This window comes from Hylobates moloch, unplaced genomic scaffold, assembly GCF_009828535.3.
Source record: "Hylobates moloch isolate HMO894 unplaced genomic scaffold, HMol_V3 SCAFFOLD_5, whole genome shotgun sequence".
Lineage (NCBI taxonomy): Eukaryota > Metazoa > Chordata > Mammalia > Primates > Hylobatidae > Hylobates > Hylobates moloch.
The window spans coordinates 79,225,433-79,246,047 of NW_026652280.1; the positions used below are offsets into that span (position 1 = coordinate 79,225,433).

Consider the following 20,615-nt stretch of genomic DNA (forward strand, 5'->3'; position numbering starts at 1 on the left):
GATTCTCATGCCTCAGCCTCCCGAGTAGCTGGGACTACAGGCACGTGCCAACACACCCAGCTAATTTTTTATATTTTTAGTAGAGATGGGGTTTCACCATGTTGGCCAGGCTGGTCTCTTAACTCCTGACCTCAGGTGATCCGCCCGCCTCAGCCTCCCAAAGTGCTGGGATTAGAGGCGTGAGCCACCGCGTGCAGTCCCTAAAATGTCTTTATATGTCGATCATCTAGTCCAATTTGGTCAATGTATATATGAGGAATCAGAAACCAGGAGAGGGGGACGTGACTTGCCAAAAGTCACAGTAAACTCCTAACCAAACCAGGACTACTTGTCAGGTTCTCCGATCCCCAGTCCCAGGCATTTTACTTATAGCCATCTTGGATCTTGAGCAGTCCTGAGATTCTATGACTCTGTGACTCTATGGTTCTATAATTCCAAGACAAAGCAAACAATTCCTGTGCTCCAGGCAGCCTCAGCACAAGAAAAGAACATGGTCTAGACTGAAGTACCAACTAAATCCTCTCCTTTCAAATTCTCACTGACACCATCATGGATTCAAGTACCGCACACGGTCCGGTGTTTCTGGTATTTCCTCCAGAAATCACTGATCCGGAATATGAGTCCACAGAACTTTCAACCACGACCTTTTCAACTCAAAGCGCCTTGCAAAAATTATTTGCTACAAAAATGAAAATCTTAGGGGTAAGTAAGACTTGCCCCTGTGTATATTCTACTGAGGCAGGGGAAAGGCTAGGGAAATTATCTGTTGGCACATGTTTGAAGGTAGGAGCCCATTCCAATTCTTCTTTCAGACAATGTGAATATAGAGTGCTGGTGGGACATTTGAGAGAGGGTGTTTGATAAGAACGAATCATGTGGGTCTGGACTTGACAAAAAATGCTATCATTTAGGACTCACCTACTTAAAAAGTGATAGTTGCTACGGCAGTAAATGAGATTACTCAGACTGAGAAGGCGGACTGAGAAGAAGAGAACAGAGCACATAGACTCACACGTTGTACACCTTCCATTTTTGTATATTGTCCTCATTAGTCTTCCCCAGCACTTGTCAAACCACTGCTTGGTGTCACAGTGCATCACGAGTGGCTCAGAGAGGGAGAGAAAAAAAAAACCCGAAGAGATGGGGAGTCCTCTGGGCCTGAGAATGTGACAATACCTCAACAGGCTCAGAGAATTGGCCATCTCCAGGAAGGGCTCCTCACAGTCCAATTCCGCTTGAGGCCAGCCTGGTATACTCATTTAGAATTCAGTGTTTCTCAAACATTCACATTTATGGGCTAAAGAGCTGAAGAACTTATGAAGACACAGGTTTCCCAGCCTCACCTGGAGACTGTTCAGTAAGTATGGGATAGAGCCTGATAGTTCGCATTTCTAGCTCCCAAGTGATCCTGATGTTGCCAATCCATGGACTACATTTTCAGGAGCACTGATTTAGATCATTTTACCTATCACCAAATACCAGATAGAGGAATTAAGAAAGTACCCAGGAGCATCATAAAGGGACTTCTATTATTCTTCCTCGAATTAACAAAGACAGTAATTGCCAAATCCTTTTGACCAAAAGAAGATCTTCTAAACAGAAGGGAAACTATCACTTTGCTTTTCCTCACCATGACTTTTTCCTCTATTTGCAGACTATCCAGATCCTGTTTGGAATTATGACCTTTTCTTTTGGAGTTATCTTCCTTTTCACCTTGTTAAAACCATATCCAAGGTTTCCCTTTATATTTCTTTCAGGATATCCATTCTGGGGCTCTGTTTTGGTGAGTATAGTCAATCAAGTTCAATTTGAAGCCATGCCAACCAGGATGTTAGGGAATTCTTTGCAATGAAATAAGCTAGATCCAGTTGTACGATATGCTTTCAAAAGTGCAAAAAACTAACGTTGTTGAAATTATTTCCCCATTAGTTCATCACAGTCACTGATATTCCATCATCCTGTCTTGAAGTTCCTTTGGGAATATTTCCTTTGAGGCTTGCAGTTGTTTATTTGGCTATTCATTCATGTGAAATTAGTTACTATTTATTATAAACCAGATACACAGAGAAAGGCAATGAGCCTCTTCCCCAAAGACCTCTCAGTCTACCAAGAAAACATGTAAACAGATCACTTCAAGGCAGTGTGATAAATGTTATCACAGAGGTGCAGGAAATGCTTATGTAAGCAGAGATGAAGGGGCAATTTATTCTTTACAGAAGTGAAGTGGGAAGGGTTTCTCAGATATACCTTTTGAGCTGCAGAGAGGTATTTATTAGACCCAATGTAGTCACAATCAATAAACATTAACTTAGGACCTAATTTAGTGCCAGATAATGGCCAGGGCAATGGATTCAGGGAAAAGAAAGCAGTGCCTGAGCTCAAGGTCTCAGTTGAGTGAGGAGTCAGACAATTAACTTAGGGTGTGATGAGGGAGAATAAACACAGGGGCTGCCTCCATAGGAAAGGCACCAACAAAACAGAGGGGACAACGCCCAGGGACATTTCCAGCTTGACCAAGTTTTAAAGGGTGAATGGTTAATCAGGTGAGGACACACACAGAAGATAGGAGTTGGGATGCCCGAGTGTAAGGATTAGGGATGTCTTGTTGCATGCCAAGAGAGAAATATGAGCAAAGGCTGAAGGTATTAGAGAGCATTTTCTATTATGTGAACTATAAGAGCTCAGCACAGGCTGGGCGCGGTGGCTCACGCCTGTAATTCCAGCACTTTGGGAGGCCGAGGCGGGCAGATCACAAGGTCAGGAGATCAAGATCATCCTGGCTAACACGGTGAAACCCCGTCTCTACTAAAAATACAAAAAATTAGCCAGGCGTGGTGGTGGGCGCCTGTAGTCCCAGCTACTCGGGAGGCTGAGGCAGGAGAATGGCGTGAACCCGGGAGGCAGAGCTTGCAGTGAGCCGAGATAGCACCACTGCAGTATGGCCTGGGCAAAAGAGCAAGACTCCATCTCAAAAAAAAAAAAAAAAAAGAGTTCACCACAGGGAGTGAGGGTGGAGAGATGAGGCTGGAAAAATACCCATGAAGGGGCTGGAAATTTAAACATGGATGTGCTGTAATCAGATTTGAAATTTCCACTAGACAACAATGCTACCACGTGTGACCCACTTCCAAGAAAAATCTTGGAGATATTTAAGAACTACCAGCAGATTCACTGCAGCCCCACCTTATGTTCCCATCCAAGAGAACACACTGGATTGTAGTAAGATGGAATCCAATCTTAATGATTATAAACTGACTTGACATCCCTTTGTCATCAGATCAAAGCTAAGTCCACAATAGGTATAAAAGGAACATGGATGAGTAAACCAAAGCCGTGGTTAAAAAAAAAAAAAATGTTCAAGTTCGAATAAATAGTTAGGGCTAAAGGAGATTTCCAGACCAGTGTTTTGTCCACTATTCCATTTGTGGAAAGTCATATAAAGCAACGCACCTTTCTCACTGACCTGAGGAGTGTGTGAACTTAGAAGGTGGGCATGTAAAAGAAATGCATAGAAGTCTATTCTGTAAGAACTCAACATCAGCTAAACATGGCCATCATTAACGTATTTATTCCTCTTAACAGTTCATTAATTCTGGAGCCTTCCTAATTGCACTGAAAAGAAAAACCACAGAAACTCTGGTGAGTTATATTCCTACTTTATTAAAAATATATTTTGTAGCCAGGCACAGTGGCTCACGCCTGTAATCCTAGCACTTTGGGAGGCCGAGGTGGGTGGATCACGAGGTCAGGAGTTTGAGACCAGCCTGGCCAAAATGGTGAAACCCCATCTCTACTAAAAATACAAAATTAGCCAGGTGTGGTGGCACACACCTGTAGTCCAGCTACTTGGGAGGCTGAGGGAGGAGAATTGCTTGTACCCGGGAGGCAGAGGTTGCAGTGAGCTGAGATCGTGCCACTGCGCTCCAGCCTGGGCAATGGAACAAGACTCCATCTCAAAAAAAAAAAAAAAAAAAAAAAGAATAATGAGTTACATTTTCACTATTTCCACTTTATTAAAAATGTATAACTTTCAAATAATTTATCCTGGCCTTGAAAAAAAATTTGTAAAATCATTAGGTCACCATAATTCCACAAACTATGAAGTATTGATACCAATAAACAGCATTTGCTTCCTGTTTTCCTAGAATTATAACCCACTATGCCAGAGGAGAAAGTTTCTCTAGGTCATCTAGTTTAGCTCTTATTTTATGTATGAAGACACTGAGGCTTACAATCGTTAACTGGCTTGTCCAAATTCCCAGCCAATTAATGGCAGAATTATTTCAATATTCCAGTTACTTATTCATTCTTTTTTGTTTTCTAGGTATTTATGGCATACCAGGCACTTTGACAGGCACTACTTTGACACATATGAAAGGCAAACTGTAGACAATCTAATTAAACCATAAACAGAATCTCAAAATAAAGAATACAGTGCTACTGAATGTAAAGTTATAGATAAATTATAAGTAGAATATTTTTACTTTACTCAAAGAATTGAAGACATAAGATATTACTATGCCAACACATGATTTTAGCAAAGGACTGAAAATCCTTAGTTTGTCATTTTAGGGAGAAATTAAAAATGGCAGAGAAGTGCAGCATTTAGTTAAACACAGGAGTCTTAAAACAAAAATGTAAATAGACCATGACTTTTAGCAGAGAATCAAAATGCAATTGTTACAGGCATACCCTTCCTCCCAACTGAATAAGAGTTAACCTAGGCATAGAATATGGGGAATGGAAAGGTGACTAAAAGTTCACAAGATCCCCTCATTGTGTAGATGAAGGCCTGAAGCCCAAAGATGTGAAGCAATTCGCATAGGATCACAGAGCTGCCTCGTGGCATTAAGATGCTGTGACTAACATCCTGCTCTCCATTCTCTGCACTCATTTATTTGTTTGTAGTACAGGCTGGGCCCCAGTCACATTGTTATGTTCTTATTCTATTTCAGATAATATTGAGCCGAATAATGAATTTTCTTAGTGCCCTGGGAGCAATAGCTGGAATCATTCTCCTCACATTTGGTTTCATGCTAGATCAAAACTACATTTGTGGTTATTCTCACCAAAATAGTCAGTGTAAGGCTGTTACTGTCCTGTTCTTGGTAAGTATGTTGTATTTATAGAGTGATGAGTAAAGGGCTTAATAGAAAATATTTATTAGCACTCAATCAGCACCATTCAGATCATGTTGTGGATACACATGTATTTTCTTTTATTGACAAACATTTATGAAATCCATAATATTTGATAGACATTACACCAGGCATTGTGGAAGAGAAAAATAAACACATTATAACTCCTACCTTTAGGAATTCACAGGAGCACAAGAGATAAAACATATACACAAATCAGTATGATACAAATATAAAATGATGTACTAAAAAAATTAAGGTACAGCAGTATGGCTGTAGTTTATAGTCCTGCATGTACATTAGAATCACAGTGGCGTGTTTTTACAGCTCTTGATTTGGTTTTAACAGGCTGAACTTCTGATAAAGCATGATAAGATTGAAAAGGGGCATTTATTTTAGCTGCTTCCAAAATACCACTAAGATTAGTGTAAAAGAATATAAAAGGTTTGATCCACATGGAGAGAAAAAGAGTTACCAAACACATCAAAAATCGCTGAGGAAATTGAAAACCCATCATCTAAGGCAAAGGGGCGGTCATATTAGAAGATATTTCCTATGGCAGAGCCTAAGAAATACTTAACATTTGAATGCACTAGGTCCACAGAAAGCAGGACTGAAGAGCAGAAAATAGGGAAACTGATTTTGGTAATGGTTAAGTATGGCTATGTGGATCAACTCTTCTCTGAAAACAGAAGTTTTTTTTATTAAAAAACAAAACAACCTTAAAGGCATTAAAAAGCTGAAAGGTCAGCCGGAACTACTAGATCAATTTTTAAATGAAAGCCTGCAACCTGAAATTTACAAGTGGAATTCTGAAGAGCATGAAAGCTACTTATGCCTTCAGACCATAAGCATCATTTGCCAGTGATGCTTATTTGGAATCCAATCCCTGGCTCATGTGAACTGAAAGAGAAAGAAGTCAAGGTTTCACATCCACTCAAGGTATAAAGACTTAAGAGAGATTTTCTCCATATTAAACTAGGTCTTTGATAGGCTACTACGCTCTTCAGATAAGGGCAAAAAGATATACAAAGTACCCTGCCCCAAAATAGCAAAAGAGTCGCTGAACAAAGTTTAAAAAGAAAAAGTATTTGAGAAGTGTGGCCACAGGCCAAACCCCTTGACAACCTCCTTGCATGCCCCATTCCCCACTGACCTTTGCTAGGCATAAACTGGATGAGGCAAGAATGCTTTACCTGAATTTGGTCTTGGTATGTGGTGCCCCTGGTACCTGGCAGAAGCAAAACCGAAGTCTATCTAGGAGAAAAACATTCATTAATCTTAATAAATTCACATCAAATTTTCCATTGAAAATTAACAGTAAGCACTCAAAAGAGGCATGAAAAGAAATAAGACAATGCGAATAACAACTAATAGAAACAGAATATAGCAAAAGAAATATCAACCGTAAATTTCTGATACTAAGTAAATTAGAAGAGATTTTAAAATCACAATATTTATCATGTTTTAAGAAATAAATGATAAACTTTAAAATACCTCAGGGAATATAAAATAAAAGAAAGTGAACTAGAAGATTTTCTGTGTAAAACTATTATGTACCCATAAAAATAGAAAATTAAAAAAATTAAAATTTAAAGAAAGATGGTCCCAGTAAATAAGAGCTTAAAAAACAAAACACAACTGCATTCTGTTTACGAGAAACAGCTACACTAGTAACAAACAAATAGATTTAAGGCAAGAAGCATCGCTAAACGTATAATAGGGGACTTTCTATAATAAAAGGGTCGATCCACAAGAGAAATATTACATTTCTAGGTTTGAATGCTCCTGATAACTCAAAGCCAAAAGGAAAAGCTAACTCAGCTGAATGAGTACAGAAAGCTAAAATCATCATGAGAAATTTTAGCACACATTTCTCAGCAACTGAAAGAATATGTAGACAGACCATAAAATTACAGAATTTTGAATACAATTGATAAAATTGACCCAAATGTCATATACAGAACAAACACTACACCAAATAACTACAATTATAATACTGTCAACTGACATTTTTAATTGACTGATAAAATCATATGTATTTATCATGTATAACATATTTTGAAGTACATATATGCATTGTGGAATGTTTAAATCTAGCTAATTAACGAAGGCATTACCTCCCATAGTTATCACTTTTGCAGTGAGAACACTTAACATTCACTATCTTTGCACTTTTAAGAATACAATAGCCATCATTCTCAGCAAACTAACACAGGAACAGAAAACCAAATACCTCATGTTCTCACTCATAAGTGAGAGCTGAACAATGAGAAGACATGGACACAGGGAAGGGAATATCACACACCAGGGCCTGTTGGAGGTTAGTGGGACAAGGGGAGGGAGAGCATTAGAACAAAATACCTAATGCATGTGGGGCTTAAAACCTAGATGACAGGTTAATAAGTGCAGCAAACCACCATTGCACATGTATACCTGTGTGACCTGCACGTCCTGCACATGTATCCCAAAACTTAAAGTAAAATAATAATAAAAAAATACAATATACTGTCATTAACTATGGGTACCCCGCTGTACAACAGATCTCTTGAACTTATTCCTCCTATCTAACTAACTGATGGAAGTGAGAAGACAATAGAATTACATCTTTAAAGTGCTCAAACAAAATAATGCCAACCCAGAATTCTAGGCCTGGTGAAAATGTTCTTCAAAAATGAAAGTGAAATAGCCAGGCACGGTGGCTCAGGCCTGTAATCCCAGGACTTTGGGAGGCCAAGGGGGGCGGATCACTTGAGGTCAGGAGTTTGAGACCAGGCTGGCCAACATGGTGAAACACCATCTCTACTAAAAATACAAAAATTAGCAGGGCGTGGTGGTGGGCAGCTTTAATCCCAGCTACTCAGGAAGCTAAAGCAGGAGAATCACTTGAACCTGGGAGGCGGAGGTTGAAGTGAGCCAGGACTGCGCCGCTGCACTCCAGCCTGGGCAACAGAGCAAGACTCCGTCTCAAAAACAACAACAACAAAAACACAATGAAAGTGAAATAAAAACAGCTGTTAAAATTGAGAGATTTCACTTAGACCATTTTCAACAATTAGCCATGTGCTGAGCCTACAAGCCTCAACAAAATTCAAAGGATTAAAATCATACACAGTATATTCTCTGAAAACAATGGAATTGAATTAAATGTCAATTTTAAAAAGGCAAAAAAAAATCCTCAAAACTGTTTTGAAATTCTAAGTTATACAAGGCTCAAAGAATTTACAATAGACATAAAAAAATTAAAAACAAAATAATAGAAATATTTATATAAATTGATTACAACTAAAGTGTTCTTTGAGGAAACTTTATGACCTCAAAGGCAAGTATCGGGAAAGAAAATAGACTAAAAAGTAAATTATCTAAATATTCATACCAAGAAATTAGATTAAAAAATTAAATTTAAAGAAAATGAAAGAATTGAGATATGGTATTCTGTAATAGACATAACAAAGAATAGAGATAAAAACTAATGAAATACAACACAAACAATAGATAAAATAAAGCTAAAAATGGATGTTTGAAAAACTAATAAAATTGGTAAACCCCTAGATATTTAAAAAGAAAAAAGAGAAAACACAAACTATCATTATCAGAAATGAAGGTGTATCACTATAAATACAATAGCCCAGAATATATGAGGAAATTATTAACATAAAGATTATTTGATGCATTAGATGAAACTGACAAATTCCTTATAAAACCTACCTACCAAAAGTATGCAAAACCACCTGCCATGACTAACATAGGAAAAAATGTATATATCTGATTGGTCTTATATCTAATAAAAAATCAAATACATAATTTAAAACTTTCTCTCAGAAAAGAAAAAGCAAAGCCTTGCAGGAGCGGACTAATTCTTCCAAACATTTAGAAAAGAAACAACACTAAACTGAATACTTTCAATTCACTTCCCAACTCACGAGTATTCGTGTGAGGCTGTCACAAGTTTGACATGAAAACATGATAAGGACATTATAAAATATTTAAAAATTACAGGTAACTCTATCTTGTAAATTTTGTGAAGAAATCTGAAATAAAATATTTAAAAAATCAAATTCAGCATAATATATGATAATATACCGTGGCCAAGTCAGTGGATACCAGAAGTACACAATTGATTTCACATTCAAACATCAATCAGCAATACACCTAAATGTGAAATCCTAAACTATAAAGCTTGAGGGGGTGGGCTGCAGGGAACTTAGGAGAATATCTTCACGACCGTGGGAGTAGACAAAGCTTTCTTAGATAAAACATAAAAGGGACTAACTATAGGGGAAAAATAAAATAAAATGGACTACCAAAACACAGAAAGGGAGAAAATTTCCTCTCTCTATATATATATCTCTCTCTCTCACAAAAGACCCACATCCGGAATATATTAAGCACTCCTGAAAATCAATAATAAAAAGGCCAAAAAAAGAGTAAGACTTGAGCAAGTACTTCACAAAGAAAGATAGATAAATGGCTAGTGAGCATGTGAGAACGTGCTCAACCGTATTAATCATCAGATAGATGCAAATTAAAATCACAATAAGACACTACTCCACACACACCAGAATCATTTTAATTAAAAGGACCGCCAGTACCAGGTGTTGGAAGGAATGTGAAGCACCTGGAACTTTTATACCCTTTTGGTGGAAATGGGAAATGGAAAATGGTTCAACCACCTCGGAAAACCATTTGGTGGTTTTTAAAAAAGTTAATCGTACACCTACTTTATGTCTCATGATATATACAAAAATGTTTATAGCAGTCCTAGTCATTATAGTTAAACTGATCAGGAATTCAAATTTCTATCAACAACAAAATGGCTAAAAAAGGTAATTATTCAAATAATAGAATACTTCTCAGCAATATAAAAGAACAACCTACTGACACACAGAGGAGCAGGAATGAATTTCAATTTATTATACTGAGGCAAATAATTTCAGATAAAAAATAAACAGGCAAATTTAACACAGGATGCTAGAAATCAGAAGGGTGGTTGACTCTCAATAGGGTGGGAGGATTGATTGGGAAGGGACACAAGAGAACCTACTGGGGTGATAAAAATGTGATATATCTTGACGTGGAAAGAAAAAGAGATAAAATACACTTCTTCTTTTTTTTTTTTTTTTTTGAGATGAAGTCTCACTCTGTTGCCCAGGCTGGAGTGCAGTGATGTGATCTCGGCTTACTGCAACCTCTATCTCCCAGTTTCAAGTGATTCTCTTGTCTCAGCCTCCCGAGTAGCTGAGATTACAGGCTCATGCTGCCATGCCCAGCTAATTTTTTGTATTTTAGTAAAGATGGGGTTTCACCATGTTGCCCAGACTGGTCTCAAACTCCTGAGCTCAGGCAATCCACCAGCCTCGGCCTCCCAAAGTACCAGGATTACAGGCATGAGCTGGCGTAACTGGCCAAAATACACTTCTTTATATATAAACTTTGATATAGTTAAAAATGGAAAATATAGTTTTAAAGCAGATAACAGTAACATTTTCATGTGTTTATATGCAGAGTGCATATAATGACAAGAAGTCAAGAAAAAATTTTCTTTTTAAAAGAAAAAGAATATGAGGAAGGAATTTACAAAAAGGAAACTATACTGGCCGAACATACAATAATGCTCCAATTCACTAATAGTCAGGGAAATGTCAATTAATTGAACAATGAACTAATATTTACATCACAAGACTGGCAAAAATTAATGAGTTATAATTTATGGCTGGTACTTACCAGTGGTGAAAACAATGTTCTTGTATATCTGGAGTAGAAGTGTGCAATGTCACTGCCATTCTGGGAAGCAAGGAGACAACATTTACCTACCTGAATGATAAACAGACCTTTTAACCCAGATGTCTATCTCCACAGCAATTAAACCACCTATATATAAGGGTATATGTACAACAATGCTATTGCAGCATTGTTCAGAGGGGTAAAACAAGCAAACAAAAAAACACAGAAAAAAGGAAATCAATCAGTTCCTGTCACAAAAGAATAAATGAATGATGACAAACTACACCATGAAATATTATGTGGCCATTAAAAACCATGTGGCTCTAAAATAGCTATTCAACCTATAGTTAAAATATAGTAGACAAATAAGGCTTTAGGAGAGGATGTTAACCATATTAACCTTTGCAACCTAAGTATAAAGTAAAGCTCTCAGAAGACTGCAGACTTTAACTGGTAAGTGCAGGTTTGCAGTCTCTGGGCTACTGACAAGATGTGTATCTCTATTTGTGCTCATAGTTGCCAAAATACAAAATATTTTGAAGGTCTTTTGCCGTGATTGAAAAAAACACAGGTGGGGCCGGGCCATGGTGGCTCATGCCTGTAATCCCAGCACTTTGGGAGGCTGAAGCGGGTGGATCACCTGAGGTCATGAGTTCAGCCCTGCCAACATGGTGAAACCCCGTCTCTACTAAAAATACAAAAACTAGCCGGGTGTGGTGGTGGGCGCCTGTAATCCCAGCTACTCGGGAGGCTGAGGCAGAAGAATCGCTTGAACCTGGGAGTTGGAGGTTGCAGTGAGCCGAGATCCTGCCATTGTACTCCAGCCTGGCTGATAAGAGTGAAACTCCGTCTCAAAAAAAAAAAAAAAAGACAAAAAAAAAAAAAAAAAAAAAAAAAAAAAAAAAAAAAAAAAAAAAAAAAAAAAAAAAAAAAAGGTGGAACTACTAGCTCATGCTTCTTATGTCTCTTTTGCTTTCTCTTTTACTGAGAGTTTTCTTTTTTCCCTCTTTTTCTTTCTATTTTTAATTCCTTTTCTTGTTTCTTCACCTTCTTTCTTTCCCCTTCATTAGACCACCTTTTATATATGCATTTCTTTGCATTTTATGCATTTATAAAATGGACTATTTCCTACATATATAAATCAAAAATGTATTATTTTATATGCCTTTCTCTAAAAAGATAATATGCTATGCTATGCTATGCTATCCTATGCTATGCTATGCTATGCTATGCTATCCTATGCTATACTATGCTATGCTATGTTATGCTATGCTATCCTATGCTATGCTATGCTATCCTATGCTATGCTATGCTATGCTATCCTATGCTGTGCTAGCTATCCTATGCTATGCTAGCTATCCTATGCTATGCTATGCTATGCTATGCTATCCTATGCTATGCTATGCTATGCTATGCTATGCTATGCTATGCTATGCTATGCTATGCTATGCTATGCTATGCTATGCTATGCTATGCTATGCTAAAATAGATGTATACTCTCATAATCCTTCACTGATTTGATTCCTAAGCATCAGATACACTTGAGATATGTGGGGAAGCTTTTATTATCTGGGCATCACTACTATAATCAGAAAAACCATTACTGTGCTAACATCATGACTCTTCATTTTTTTTCTTCTTCTTCTATTACAGGGAATTTTGATTACATTGATGACTTTCAGCATTATTGAATTATTCATTTCTCTGCCCTTCTCAATTTTGGGGTGCCACTCAGAGGACTGTGATTGTGAACAATGTTGTTGACTAGCACTGTGGGAATAAAGATGTGTTAAAATATTATTTAGCAATGACTTCCACTTGTAAGGGAAAGCCAAAGGACACATAGAATCTTAGGGCTGGGAACTCTTTGAAGCAAAGGGGAGTGGCTCAAGTGAGGGGGTTCTGGGGACATTTTGACTGATAAAGCACATTCTGCCTCTTGGCAATGCCATCTGCCCCTCTCCCCAAATCAAATGGTCACCTTGGTGTTGTCACCTCTGTTAGTCATGTATTATTTCAACTAAAGGACAGCAATGTGGTGTTGCAAAGATAGGAACCAAAGCCCAAGGCCTGGGGTGACCCAGTCATCTAACTTCTCTGGTTGATGACATCTCCTGCTGATTTCACTAAGAGACTCCACCCAGTGGCTCCTACTCCAATGGTGTGTGGAAAGATGAGTTGGTTGGTGGAATGGTTTGGCCCACAAATTCTACATTACTGCTGCAAGATCATTGATGTTAAAGAGCTGATCAACTAGAATAGTAACAATAGTAAAAATAATGAGGGCAAATATTGGTGGAACCACTACTATATTCCAGGCATCATTCTAAGTATTATATAGGTGTTACTCATTTAATCACAAAAGTCCTAGGAGGTGAATTGTATTATTATATCCATTTTACAGAAAAGGAAACTGAAGCACAGAGAGGGTAAGTAATTTGCTCAAAGTCATAAAGTTTGCAATTGCAGAGCCATAGTATCAACAAGCAGTTTGTTCCAGAATCCAAGGTCTTAATTCCAATGCCAAGCAAAGTTTGGAAGGGACTATTTTCCTCTGGATTATCTTAACAGCTTTTGCATTCAATCTGTTATGATATCTCGTGCTTTGTAGCCTATGGAGTATACCACTATAAACTTGTGAAAAGAGAAATAAGGTCTTAGTATTATTATAAAAATAGTTTTGAACTTATAGAGCACCTACAAAGGTCTCAAGGACCCCAGGAAATCCCAGACCACACTTTGAGAAACACTACCTTATACAGTATTGCCTCTCACTGGCTGAATACCTCCTAAGTATTAGAGGTCTTACCTGTATCATCTCACTTGTCCTGACAGCCCTCAGGGTAGATATGTCTTTTGTTATAGTCATAAAAATTGAAGCTCAAAGTGGTTAGCTTTTCTGAGAACACAAAAGGAGTATGATTTAGAAAGAGGATTTGAGTCAAGGTCCCTAATTTCAAATCCCATTATCCTATGTTGTTTATGGTATAGAAAAAAAAACTCAGCATACTCAAAAAACTAAGTAACAGGCTTTCATTTCTACTATTTGCTGGCAGCAGCTTAGGTTATAGGTGCATTTGTGAAGGTGAGGGATACAACATGGCAGGAAAAATAAGTTTTTTACTTCAGTGAAGTTAGGTTATGATGAAAAATACTTGGCAACTGAATGATGTACAAATGTATGAGGCTTGAGATATATTTAAGGGTGCAAAGTCTTGGGGTTTTAAGTCAGAACTAGGTTTAAATGTTGTCTTGAAGTCAAAAAATAGTAGATGTAAGTTGTGGAGAAAAGGGAATGCTTATACACTTCTGGGGGGAATGTAAATTAGTTCTGCCACTGTAAAAAAAGCAGTTTGGCAATTTCTCAAAGAACTCAAAGCAAAATTACTATTCAACCCAACAATCCCATTATTGGGTACATACCCAAAGGAGTAGAAATGGTTCTACCATAAATACATATGCACATATATGTTCATTGCAGCACTATTTGCAATAGCAAAAACGTGGAATCAACCTAAATGCCCATCAACAGTAGACTGGATAAAGAAAATGTGGTACATATACACCATGGAATACTACATAGCCATAGAAAAGAATGAGATAACGTCCTTTGCAGCAACACAGATGAAGCTGGAGGCCAGTATTCTAAGCAAACTAACACAGGAACTGAAAAGAAAATACTGCATGTGTTCTCACTTATAAGTGGGAGCTAAACATTGAGTACATATGGACACAAAGAAGGGAACAACAGGCACTGGGGCCTCCTTAAGGGTGGAGGATGGGAGGAGGGGGAGGATCAAAAAACTACTATTGGGTACTATGCTTATTACCTGGGTGACAAAGTAACTTGTATATCAAACCCCCGTGGCATGCCACTTACCTATATAACACATCTGCACATGTACCCCTGAACGTAAAATAAAATTTAAAAACCAAAAGAAAGAAGAAATGTTAAAATTATTAGAAATAAAGATAGAAGACTTCTTTACAAGGTCAAGGTAGTAAAGAATTTCTTAAACAGATCCCAGAACATGAATAGTACCAGTAAGAAATGATACGACCCACTTAGTCGTTATTAAGAATGTTACATAAGTGTGACAAGAGTAGCTACAAATCAAAGCCTTTTAGCAACACAAATAACCAACAAAAATAATGGGATATAGAATATATAAAATCCTCCTATACATTAATAGAAAAATACAACTTGATGAAAACTTAGTCCAAAGCCATGCACAGCCATTTCACAGGAGAAGAAAACAAAGGTTAATATATGAAAAGCATTCAATTTCTTAAGCAGTTGTGGAATGAAAGGAACGCTCCTACCACAATGGTATGAGTGTAAATGAAGGCAACCACTTTAAAAACTATTCCCTAGTAAAGGTAAAGATACACATCCTTTATCACCCAGAAATTCCACTGCTAGTTAATATACGCAAGACAAATTCTTGTACATGTGCAACATATGACATGTACAAATGTTTCCAGAGCAGGACGGCCTGCAATACCTCAAATGTCCATGGACAGAGAACAGATCAATTGCATCACATTCCCTACTGGAGGACCACATATTGGCAAAAATAAATTACTTGAAGCAAATCAACAAAGATGAATTTTACACATTTAATGTTGAGCAAACAAAGCAAGTCACAAAAGAACATCTTAATTGGATTAAAGACTTACATCTTAGACCTAAAACCATAAAAACCCTAGAAGAAAACCTAGACATTACCATTCAGGACATAGGCATGGGCAAGGACTTCATGTCTAAAACACCAAAAGCAATGGCAACAAAAGCCAAAATAGACAAATGGGATCTGATTAAACTAAAGAGCTTCTGCACAGCAAAAGAAACTACCATCAGAGTGAATAGGCAACCTACAAAATGGGAGAAAATTTTCGCAACCTACTCATCTGACAAAGGGCTAATATCCAGAATCTACAATGAACTCAAACAAATTTACAAGAAAAAAACAACCCCATCAAAAAGTGGGCAAAGGACATGAATACACTTCTCAAAAGAAGACATTTATGCAGCCAAAAAACACATGAAAGAATGCTCATCATCACTGGCCATCAGAGAAATGCAAATCAAAACCACAATGAGATACCATCTCACACCAGTTAGAATGGCAATCATTAAAAAGTCAGGAAACAACAGGTGCTGGGGAGGATGTGGAGAAATAGGAACACTTCTATACTGTTGGTGGGACTGCAAACTAGTTCAACCACTGTGGAAGTCAGTGTGGCGATTCCTCAGGGATCTAGAACTAGAAATACCATTTGACCCAGTCATCCCATTACTGGATATATACCCAAAGGACTATAAATCATGCTGCTATAAAGACACATGCACACATATGTTTATTGTGGCACTATTCACAATAGCAAAGACTTGGAAGCAACCCAAATGTCCAATAAGGATAGACTGGATTAACTGGATTAAGAAAATGTGGCACATATACACCATGGAATACTATGCAGCCATAAAAAAGGATGAGTCCATGTCCTTTGTAGGGACATGGATGAAACTGGAAATCATCATTCTCAGTAAACTATCGCAAGGTCAAAAAACCAAACACCGCATGTTCTCACTCATAGGTGGGAATTGAACAATGAGAACACATGGACACAGGAAGGGGAACATCACACTCTGGGGACTGTTGTGGGGTGGGGGGAGGAGGGAGGGATAGCCTTAGGAGATATACCTAATGCTAAATGACGAGTTAGTGGGTGCAGCACACCAACATGGCACATGGATACATATGTAACAAACCTGTACAATGTGCACATGTACCCTAAAACTTAAAGTATAGTAATAATAAAATAAAATATATAAAAAAAGAAAAAATAAAATAAATCCACTTTTTCTTTATCACTCAAGAGAACATGAGTGAAATTCATGTTATTACAGGGACATTTTTTTTTTTTGAGGTGGAGTTTTGCTGTTGTTGCCCAGGCTGGAGTGCAATGGCTCAATCTCGGCTCACTGCAACCTCTGCCTCCCAGGTTCCAGTGATGCTCCTGCCTCAACCTCCCGAGTAGCTAGGATTACAGGCATGTGCCACCATGCCCAGCTAATTTTGTATTTTTAGTAGCGACGGGGTTTCTCCATGTTGGTCAGGCTTGTCTCAAACTCCTGACCTCAGGTGATCTGCCCGCCTCGGCCTCCTAAAGTGCTGGGATTACAGGCATGAGCCACCGCGCCCAGCACAGGGACAATCCTGATTCTGGCCCATGTGTATGAAAAATCTGTTTGTTCCTATATCTTAGTATTATTATTAAAGGTTACAAGTTACTTACAAAAAAAAAGAACATCTTATTAATTCTACCTAAATAATGATTAGAAAACACAAAAACTAAGCAATATGTCGTATGAAATATAAACATATGTGGAAAGACAAAATACAACGAAAAGGAAGAGAGTGATAAACACCAAATTCAGCATAATTATGAGCTCTGATAAAGAGGGTGGCTTGGGGAAGGATAACATGAAAGCTTTCAAAGGTATCAGTGACACTCTTGTATCTCTAATCATAGCTGTGGGTACATGGTTTTTTGTCTCACTGTTATAAGTACTTTTTTCATACATATTATTTAATTTTTTGAGAAATATAATTGAGGAAGCAAAACATCTTATTTTCATTAAATTTTTATCACATAATGATATTTTTATAGTCAACACCTGCAGAAAAATGTTACTGTTACATATCAGTCTCCAATGATAGCATATTTATTGGTACATAAGAGAAAAAACTCTTTTCAATAACTATGAGGTCATACAATTGCATTTTTTTTTCAGCTATATTCCCACATCACAAAAGCAAAGAGAGTGACCCAGTATCTGCACACAGGAGTACATCAGACATTTTTATATCTTAAAATGAATAATAATAAGTGTTTTGCCATTTAAAGCTGTGTCACTTAAACAAATTAATCTTTGTGGGCTTAAAATTTTTGGACTAGAATGCAATAATAATAATACCTACCTAATGGGTTTACTGTGAACCTTAAGTGAAACGTGGAAAGTGAGTTTATCAGTGCCTGGAACTTAAAAATCACTTAGTAAATGGTAGTTTTTAAAATTTATAATTGAGATTTTCTTGCTCTAGACATCACTTATTTTACCATTTACCAGCTTTGCAACTTGGAAATGGCTTCCTCCATTTCGTGAACTTTTGTTTCCACAATCATAAAACAGAATCAATATTATATGTGGGGTAAGGCTTATACGTGGACAATTCTCGACATAAAAGTAATGGGTGCAGCACACCAACATGACACATGTATACATATGTAACAAACCTGCACTTTGTGCACATGTACCCTCAAACTTAAAGTATAATAATAATAAAAAAATTTAAAAAGTAATTATTTAACTAATATTACCTTCCTAGCTGTTCCAAATGTAAAATAGTCCCTTAGAACAGAAAGAAGACTCTATAAAGTTCTTAAGTACTTAAAGTTACATTTTCCTTAGTATGAATTATTTATAAGTGCAACAACGGGATTTTCTGACTCGTAACCAAGTTCTATTTGCAATTAGATCTTTAGCCTCACCTCTGACGAGCCCTGTGTCTCCCTTACCAATTCTTTGACACCAGAAACCTCCAACAGCAGATAATTCCGGGTGCCAGGGCCTTGCTGAGCAGTTGGGAACATGGCAGAATGTTACTTCCTAATGGAGACCTTGGGGACAATCACCTGGGTGAAAGAAAGAGCCAAACAGAACCATTCCTTCTCAGCACTGCCAGGGACACAGCAATCACAAAAACTGACCCTGCCTTCAAGGGACAAGGAGACAATGGCTGATTAAGGCAAGGACACAGATAATTATGATGTAGCATACAGTTTTCATACAGAAGGCAATGATTAAAAAAATTGGAGTGCTAGGACGTGTAGAGAATAAAAAGGAAATTCACATCAGGAAAATACTAACTAAATAAAAGTTGGCACACTTTTATGTAGACTTTAAGATTGTCTTTTGGAAGCAAGGTCACTAGATAATGAAAATAGGCTTAATTCAAAGAGAAATATTTTAAATATGTTATCAACCTAATAAAATATTCTCGAACCTTGGGGGAAGAGTGATGGTGATACATCAAATAAAGTGCTATTGACAAATCCAAATTGTAGTAAGAATTTCAACACACTCAAGCACTAAAATGTTGATCATTCGAATCAGCAAAGACAAGGTAAATGTTTATGCATTCATACAAATTCAAATTCAAGTTTATTTGGGAAGAATCATACATAGAACCACCTAAGTTATCTCGTTGGCCACAAAGTAACAAACAACCTGAGACTGACTGGGGAAATACAGGGCTCAAACAGAGAAAAGGACACAAAAGACCAGGTTGTGCAGCCACAACTCAAGCCCCTTTGCTGCCATACATTTGCCAAGTTCTGACCCTGTTCCCATGCCAGCTAAAATGAAGGCACATGCCTCTAACCACCCCACCATCCAGGACTCAAACCTCACGTTTCACAACCATCCACAACTCAGACCCTAGGTAATTGTCCTCCCATCACCAATCACTCAAGCATTTCAGCAGATATGCAGAGACCCTCAATTAGAATGTTAAATGGATGATGGATCTTCTGTTCCCACTCTCCTTCACTCTACAGCATCTCTGAGAGGTGACTGCATGGCTTTACTTGAGTATTCTTGAAGAAGTAAATTCTCTATTCAAATGGTAGCCAGTTCCCCTAATGAACCGCTCCAGTGGTTTTTTTTTTTAAGTGGCATCTTTTTAAATATCACACCACAATCAGCCTCCCCAGAACTACTTCTACCCAGTGGGTCTAACCCTATGGTTCCAAACTATCTTAAATTTAAAAAGAGAGGCAGAAAGAGAAAGAGAGAAGAGATGAAAGAGAGAGACAGGAATGAACCTCGAATTAGGCAACAGAGCTGCCTGCCATATTTCATCCTTTTAGATTAAATGAACAAATAATTACCTAACTATAGCTCTGTGTCTCTAATAAAATGAAGCAATGAACAAGGAAATAAAAATGTAATTAAAAATCCCACATATGAACATAAAAGCTGAATATTGTAGGGAGAGAGAGATGACAATATCTTTGGGCAAAACTTTGATTCACATCCCAAATATTTAGACTCTCCTGACACCACCAACTTCTTCCATTTCCCTACTTGATCTAGCACTGGGCTTGATGACCCTGCAGCTCCAGACTAGATTAAAAAGAGAGGGGACACAAGGGAACTTGACAGATGGAAGAAAAAGGTGGGTTCAGAGGTAGAAGTGCTATTTCAATTTATATTTCCAAATATGGAGGCTAATTCTTGCTTTGAGTGGCTGGGTACATGTACTATGGCACTAAAGTATAATTTTAGGCCATTTCTGCTAAATCTGACACAAGATATATACATGGTTCATTAGAAACCTAAGCATGAGCCAATGAGGACAATATTTGGGGATCCCTAATTATAGTGCTGCCAAGTGTACAGCCTCAGTGATTCTTGAATCTCTGCATGGATGCCTCCTTTCCACCTACTCAGCCCTAAAAGTGAAGCCAGAAGGTAAAAGTCATTGCTAACAGCCCATCTTTGGCCAACTTCTAGACTCTTTCTTGTCCTTAGGGACCTACCATCCACACCTGCTTATAGGGTGGGGGCTGCAGAAGTTCTTCTAATTAAGGTAGCATGAGCATGCCAGGCAGTCCCCTGGGGTGTTTTTCAAGAAGTGAAACCTGGTAAGGCAGAAACTTTTATTGCACCTCCTTCAGCTATGG

General features: G+C 37.7%; 1 protein-coding gene and 1 long non-coding RNA gene across 2 annotated transcripts; one reads left to right on the forward strand and one right to left on the reverse strand.

Moving 5' to 3' along the window:
- Nucleotides 1–446: 446 nt before the first annotated feature.
- LOC116468836 (membrane-spanning 4-domains subfamily A member 5) lies at nt 447–12,659 on the forward strand. The gene is made up of 5 exons (XM_032152991.1): nt 447–702; nt 1,655–1,783; nt 3,583–3,639; nt 4,956–5,108; nt 12,516–12,659. The coding sequence occupies exons 1-5, from the start codon at nt 550–552 to the stop codon at nt 12,624–12,626; spliced, it is 603 nt and encodes a 200-aa protein (XP_032008882.1). The 5' UTR covers nt 447–549; the 3' UTR covers nt 12,627–12,659.
- On the reverse strand, nt 6,333–13,733 carry LOC131383483 (uncharacterized). The gene is made up of 3 exons (XR_009213536.1): nt 13,672–13,733; nt 10,863–10,922; nt 6,333–6,395 (listed from the first exon to the last, which is right to left on the reverse strand). It is a non-coding gene; the product is annotated as an uncharacterized LOC131383483 (long non-coding RNA).
- Nucleotides 13,734–20,615: the final 6,882 nt, after the last annotated feature.

Coding starts and splice junctions, on each gene's coding strand:
- LOC116468836 (XM_032152991.1), top strand. CDS start 550: ATGGATTCAAGTACCGCACACGGTCCGGTGTTTCTGGTATTTCCTCCA. Junction 703..1,654: donor CAAAAATGAAAATCTTAGGG/GTAAGTAAGACT, acceptor CTCTATTTGCAG/ACTATCCAGATCCTGTTTGG. Junction 3,640..4,955: donor GAAAAACCACAGAAACTCTG/GTGAGTTATATT, acceptor ATTCTATTTCAG/ATAATATTGAGCCGAATAAT.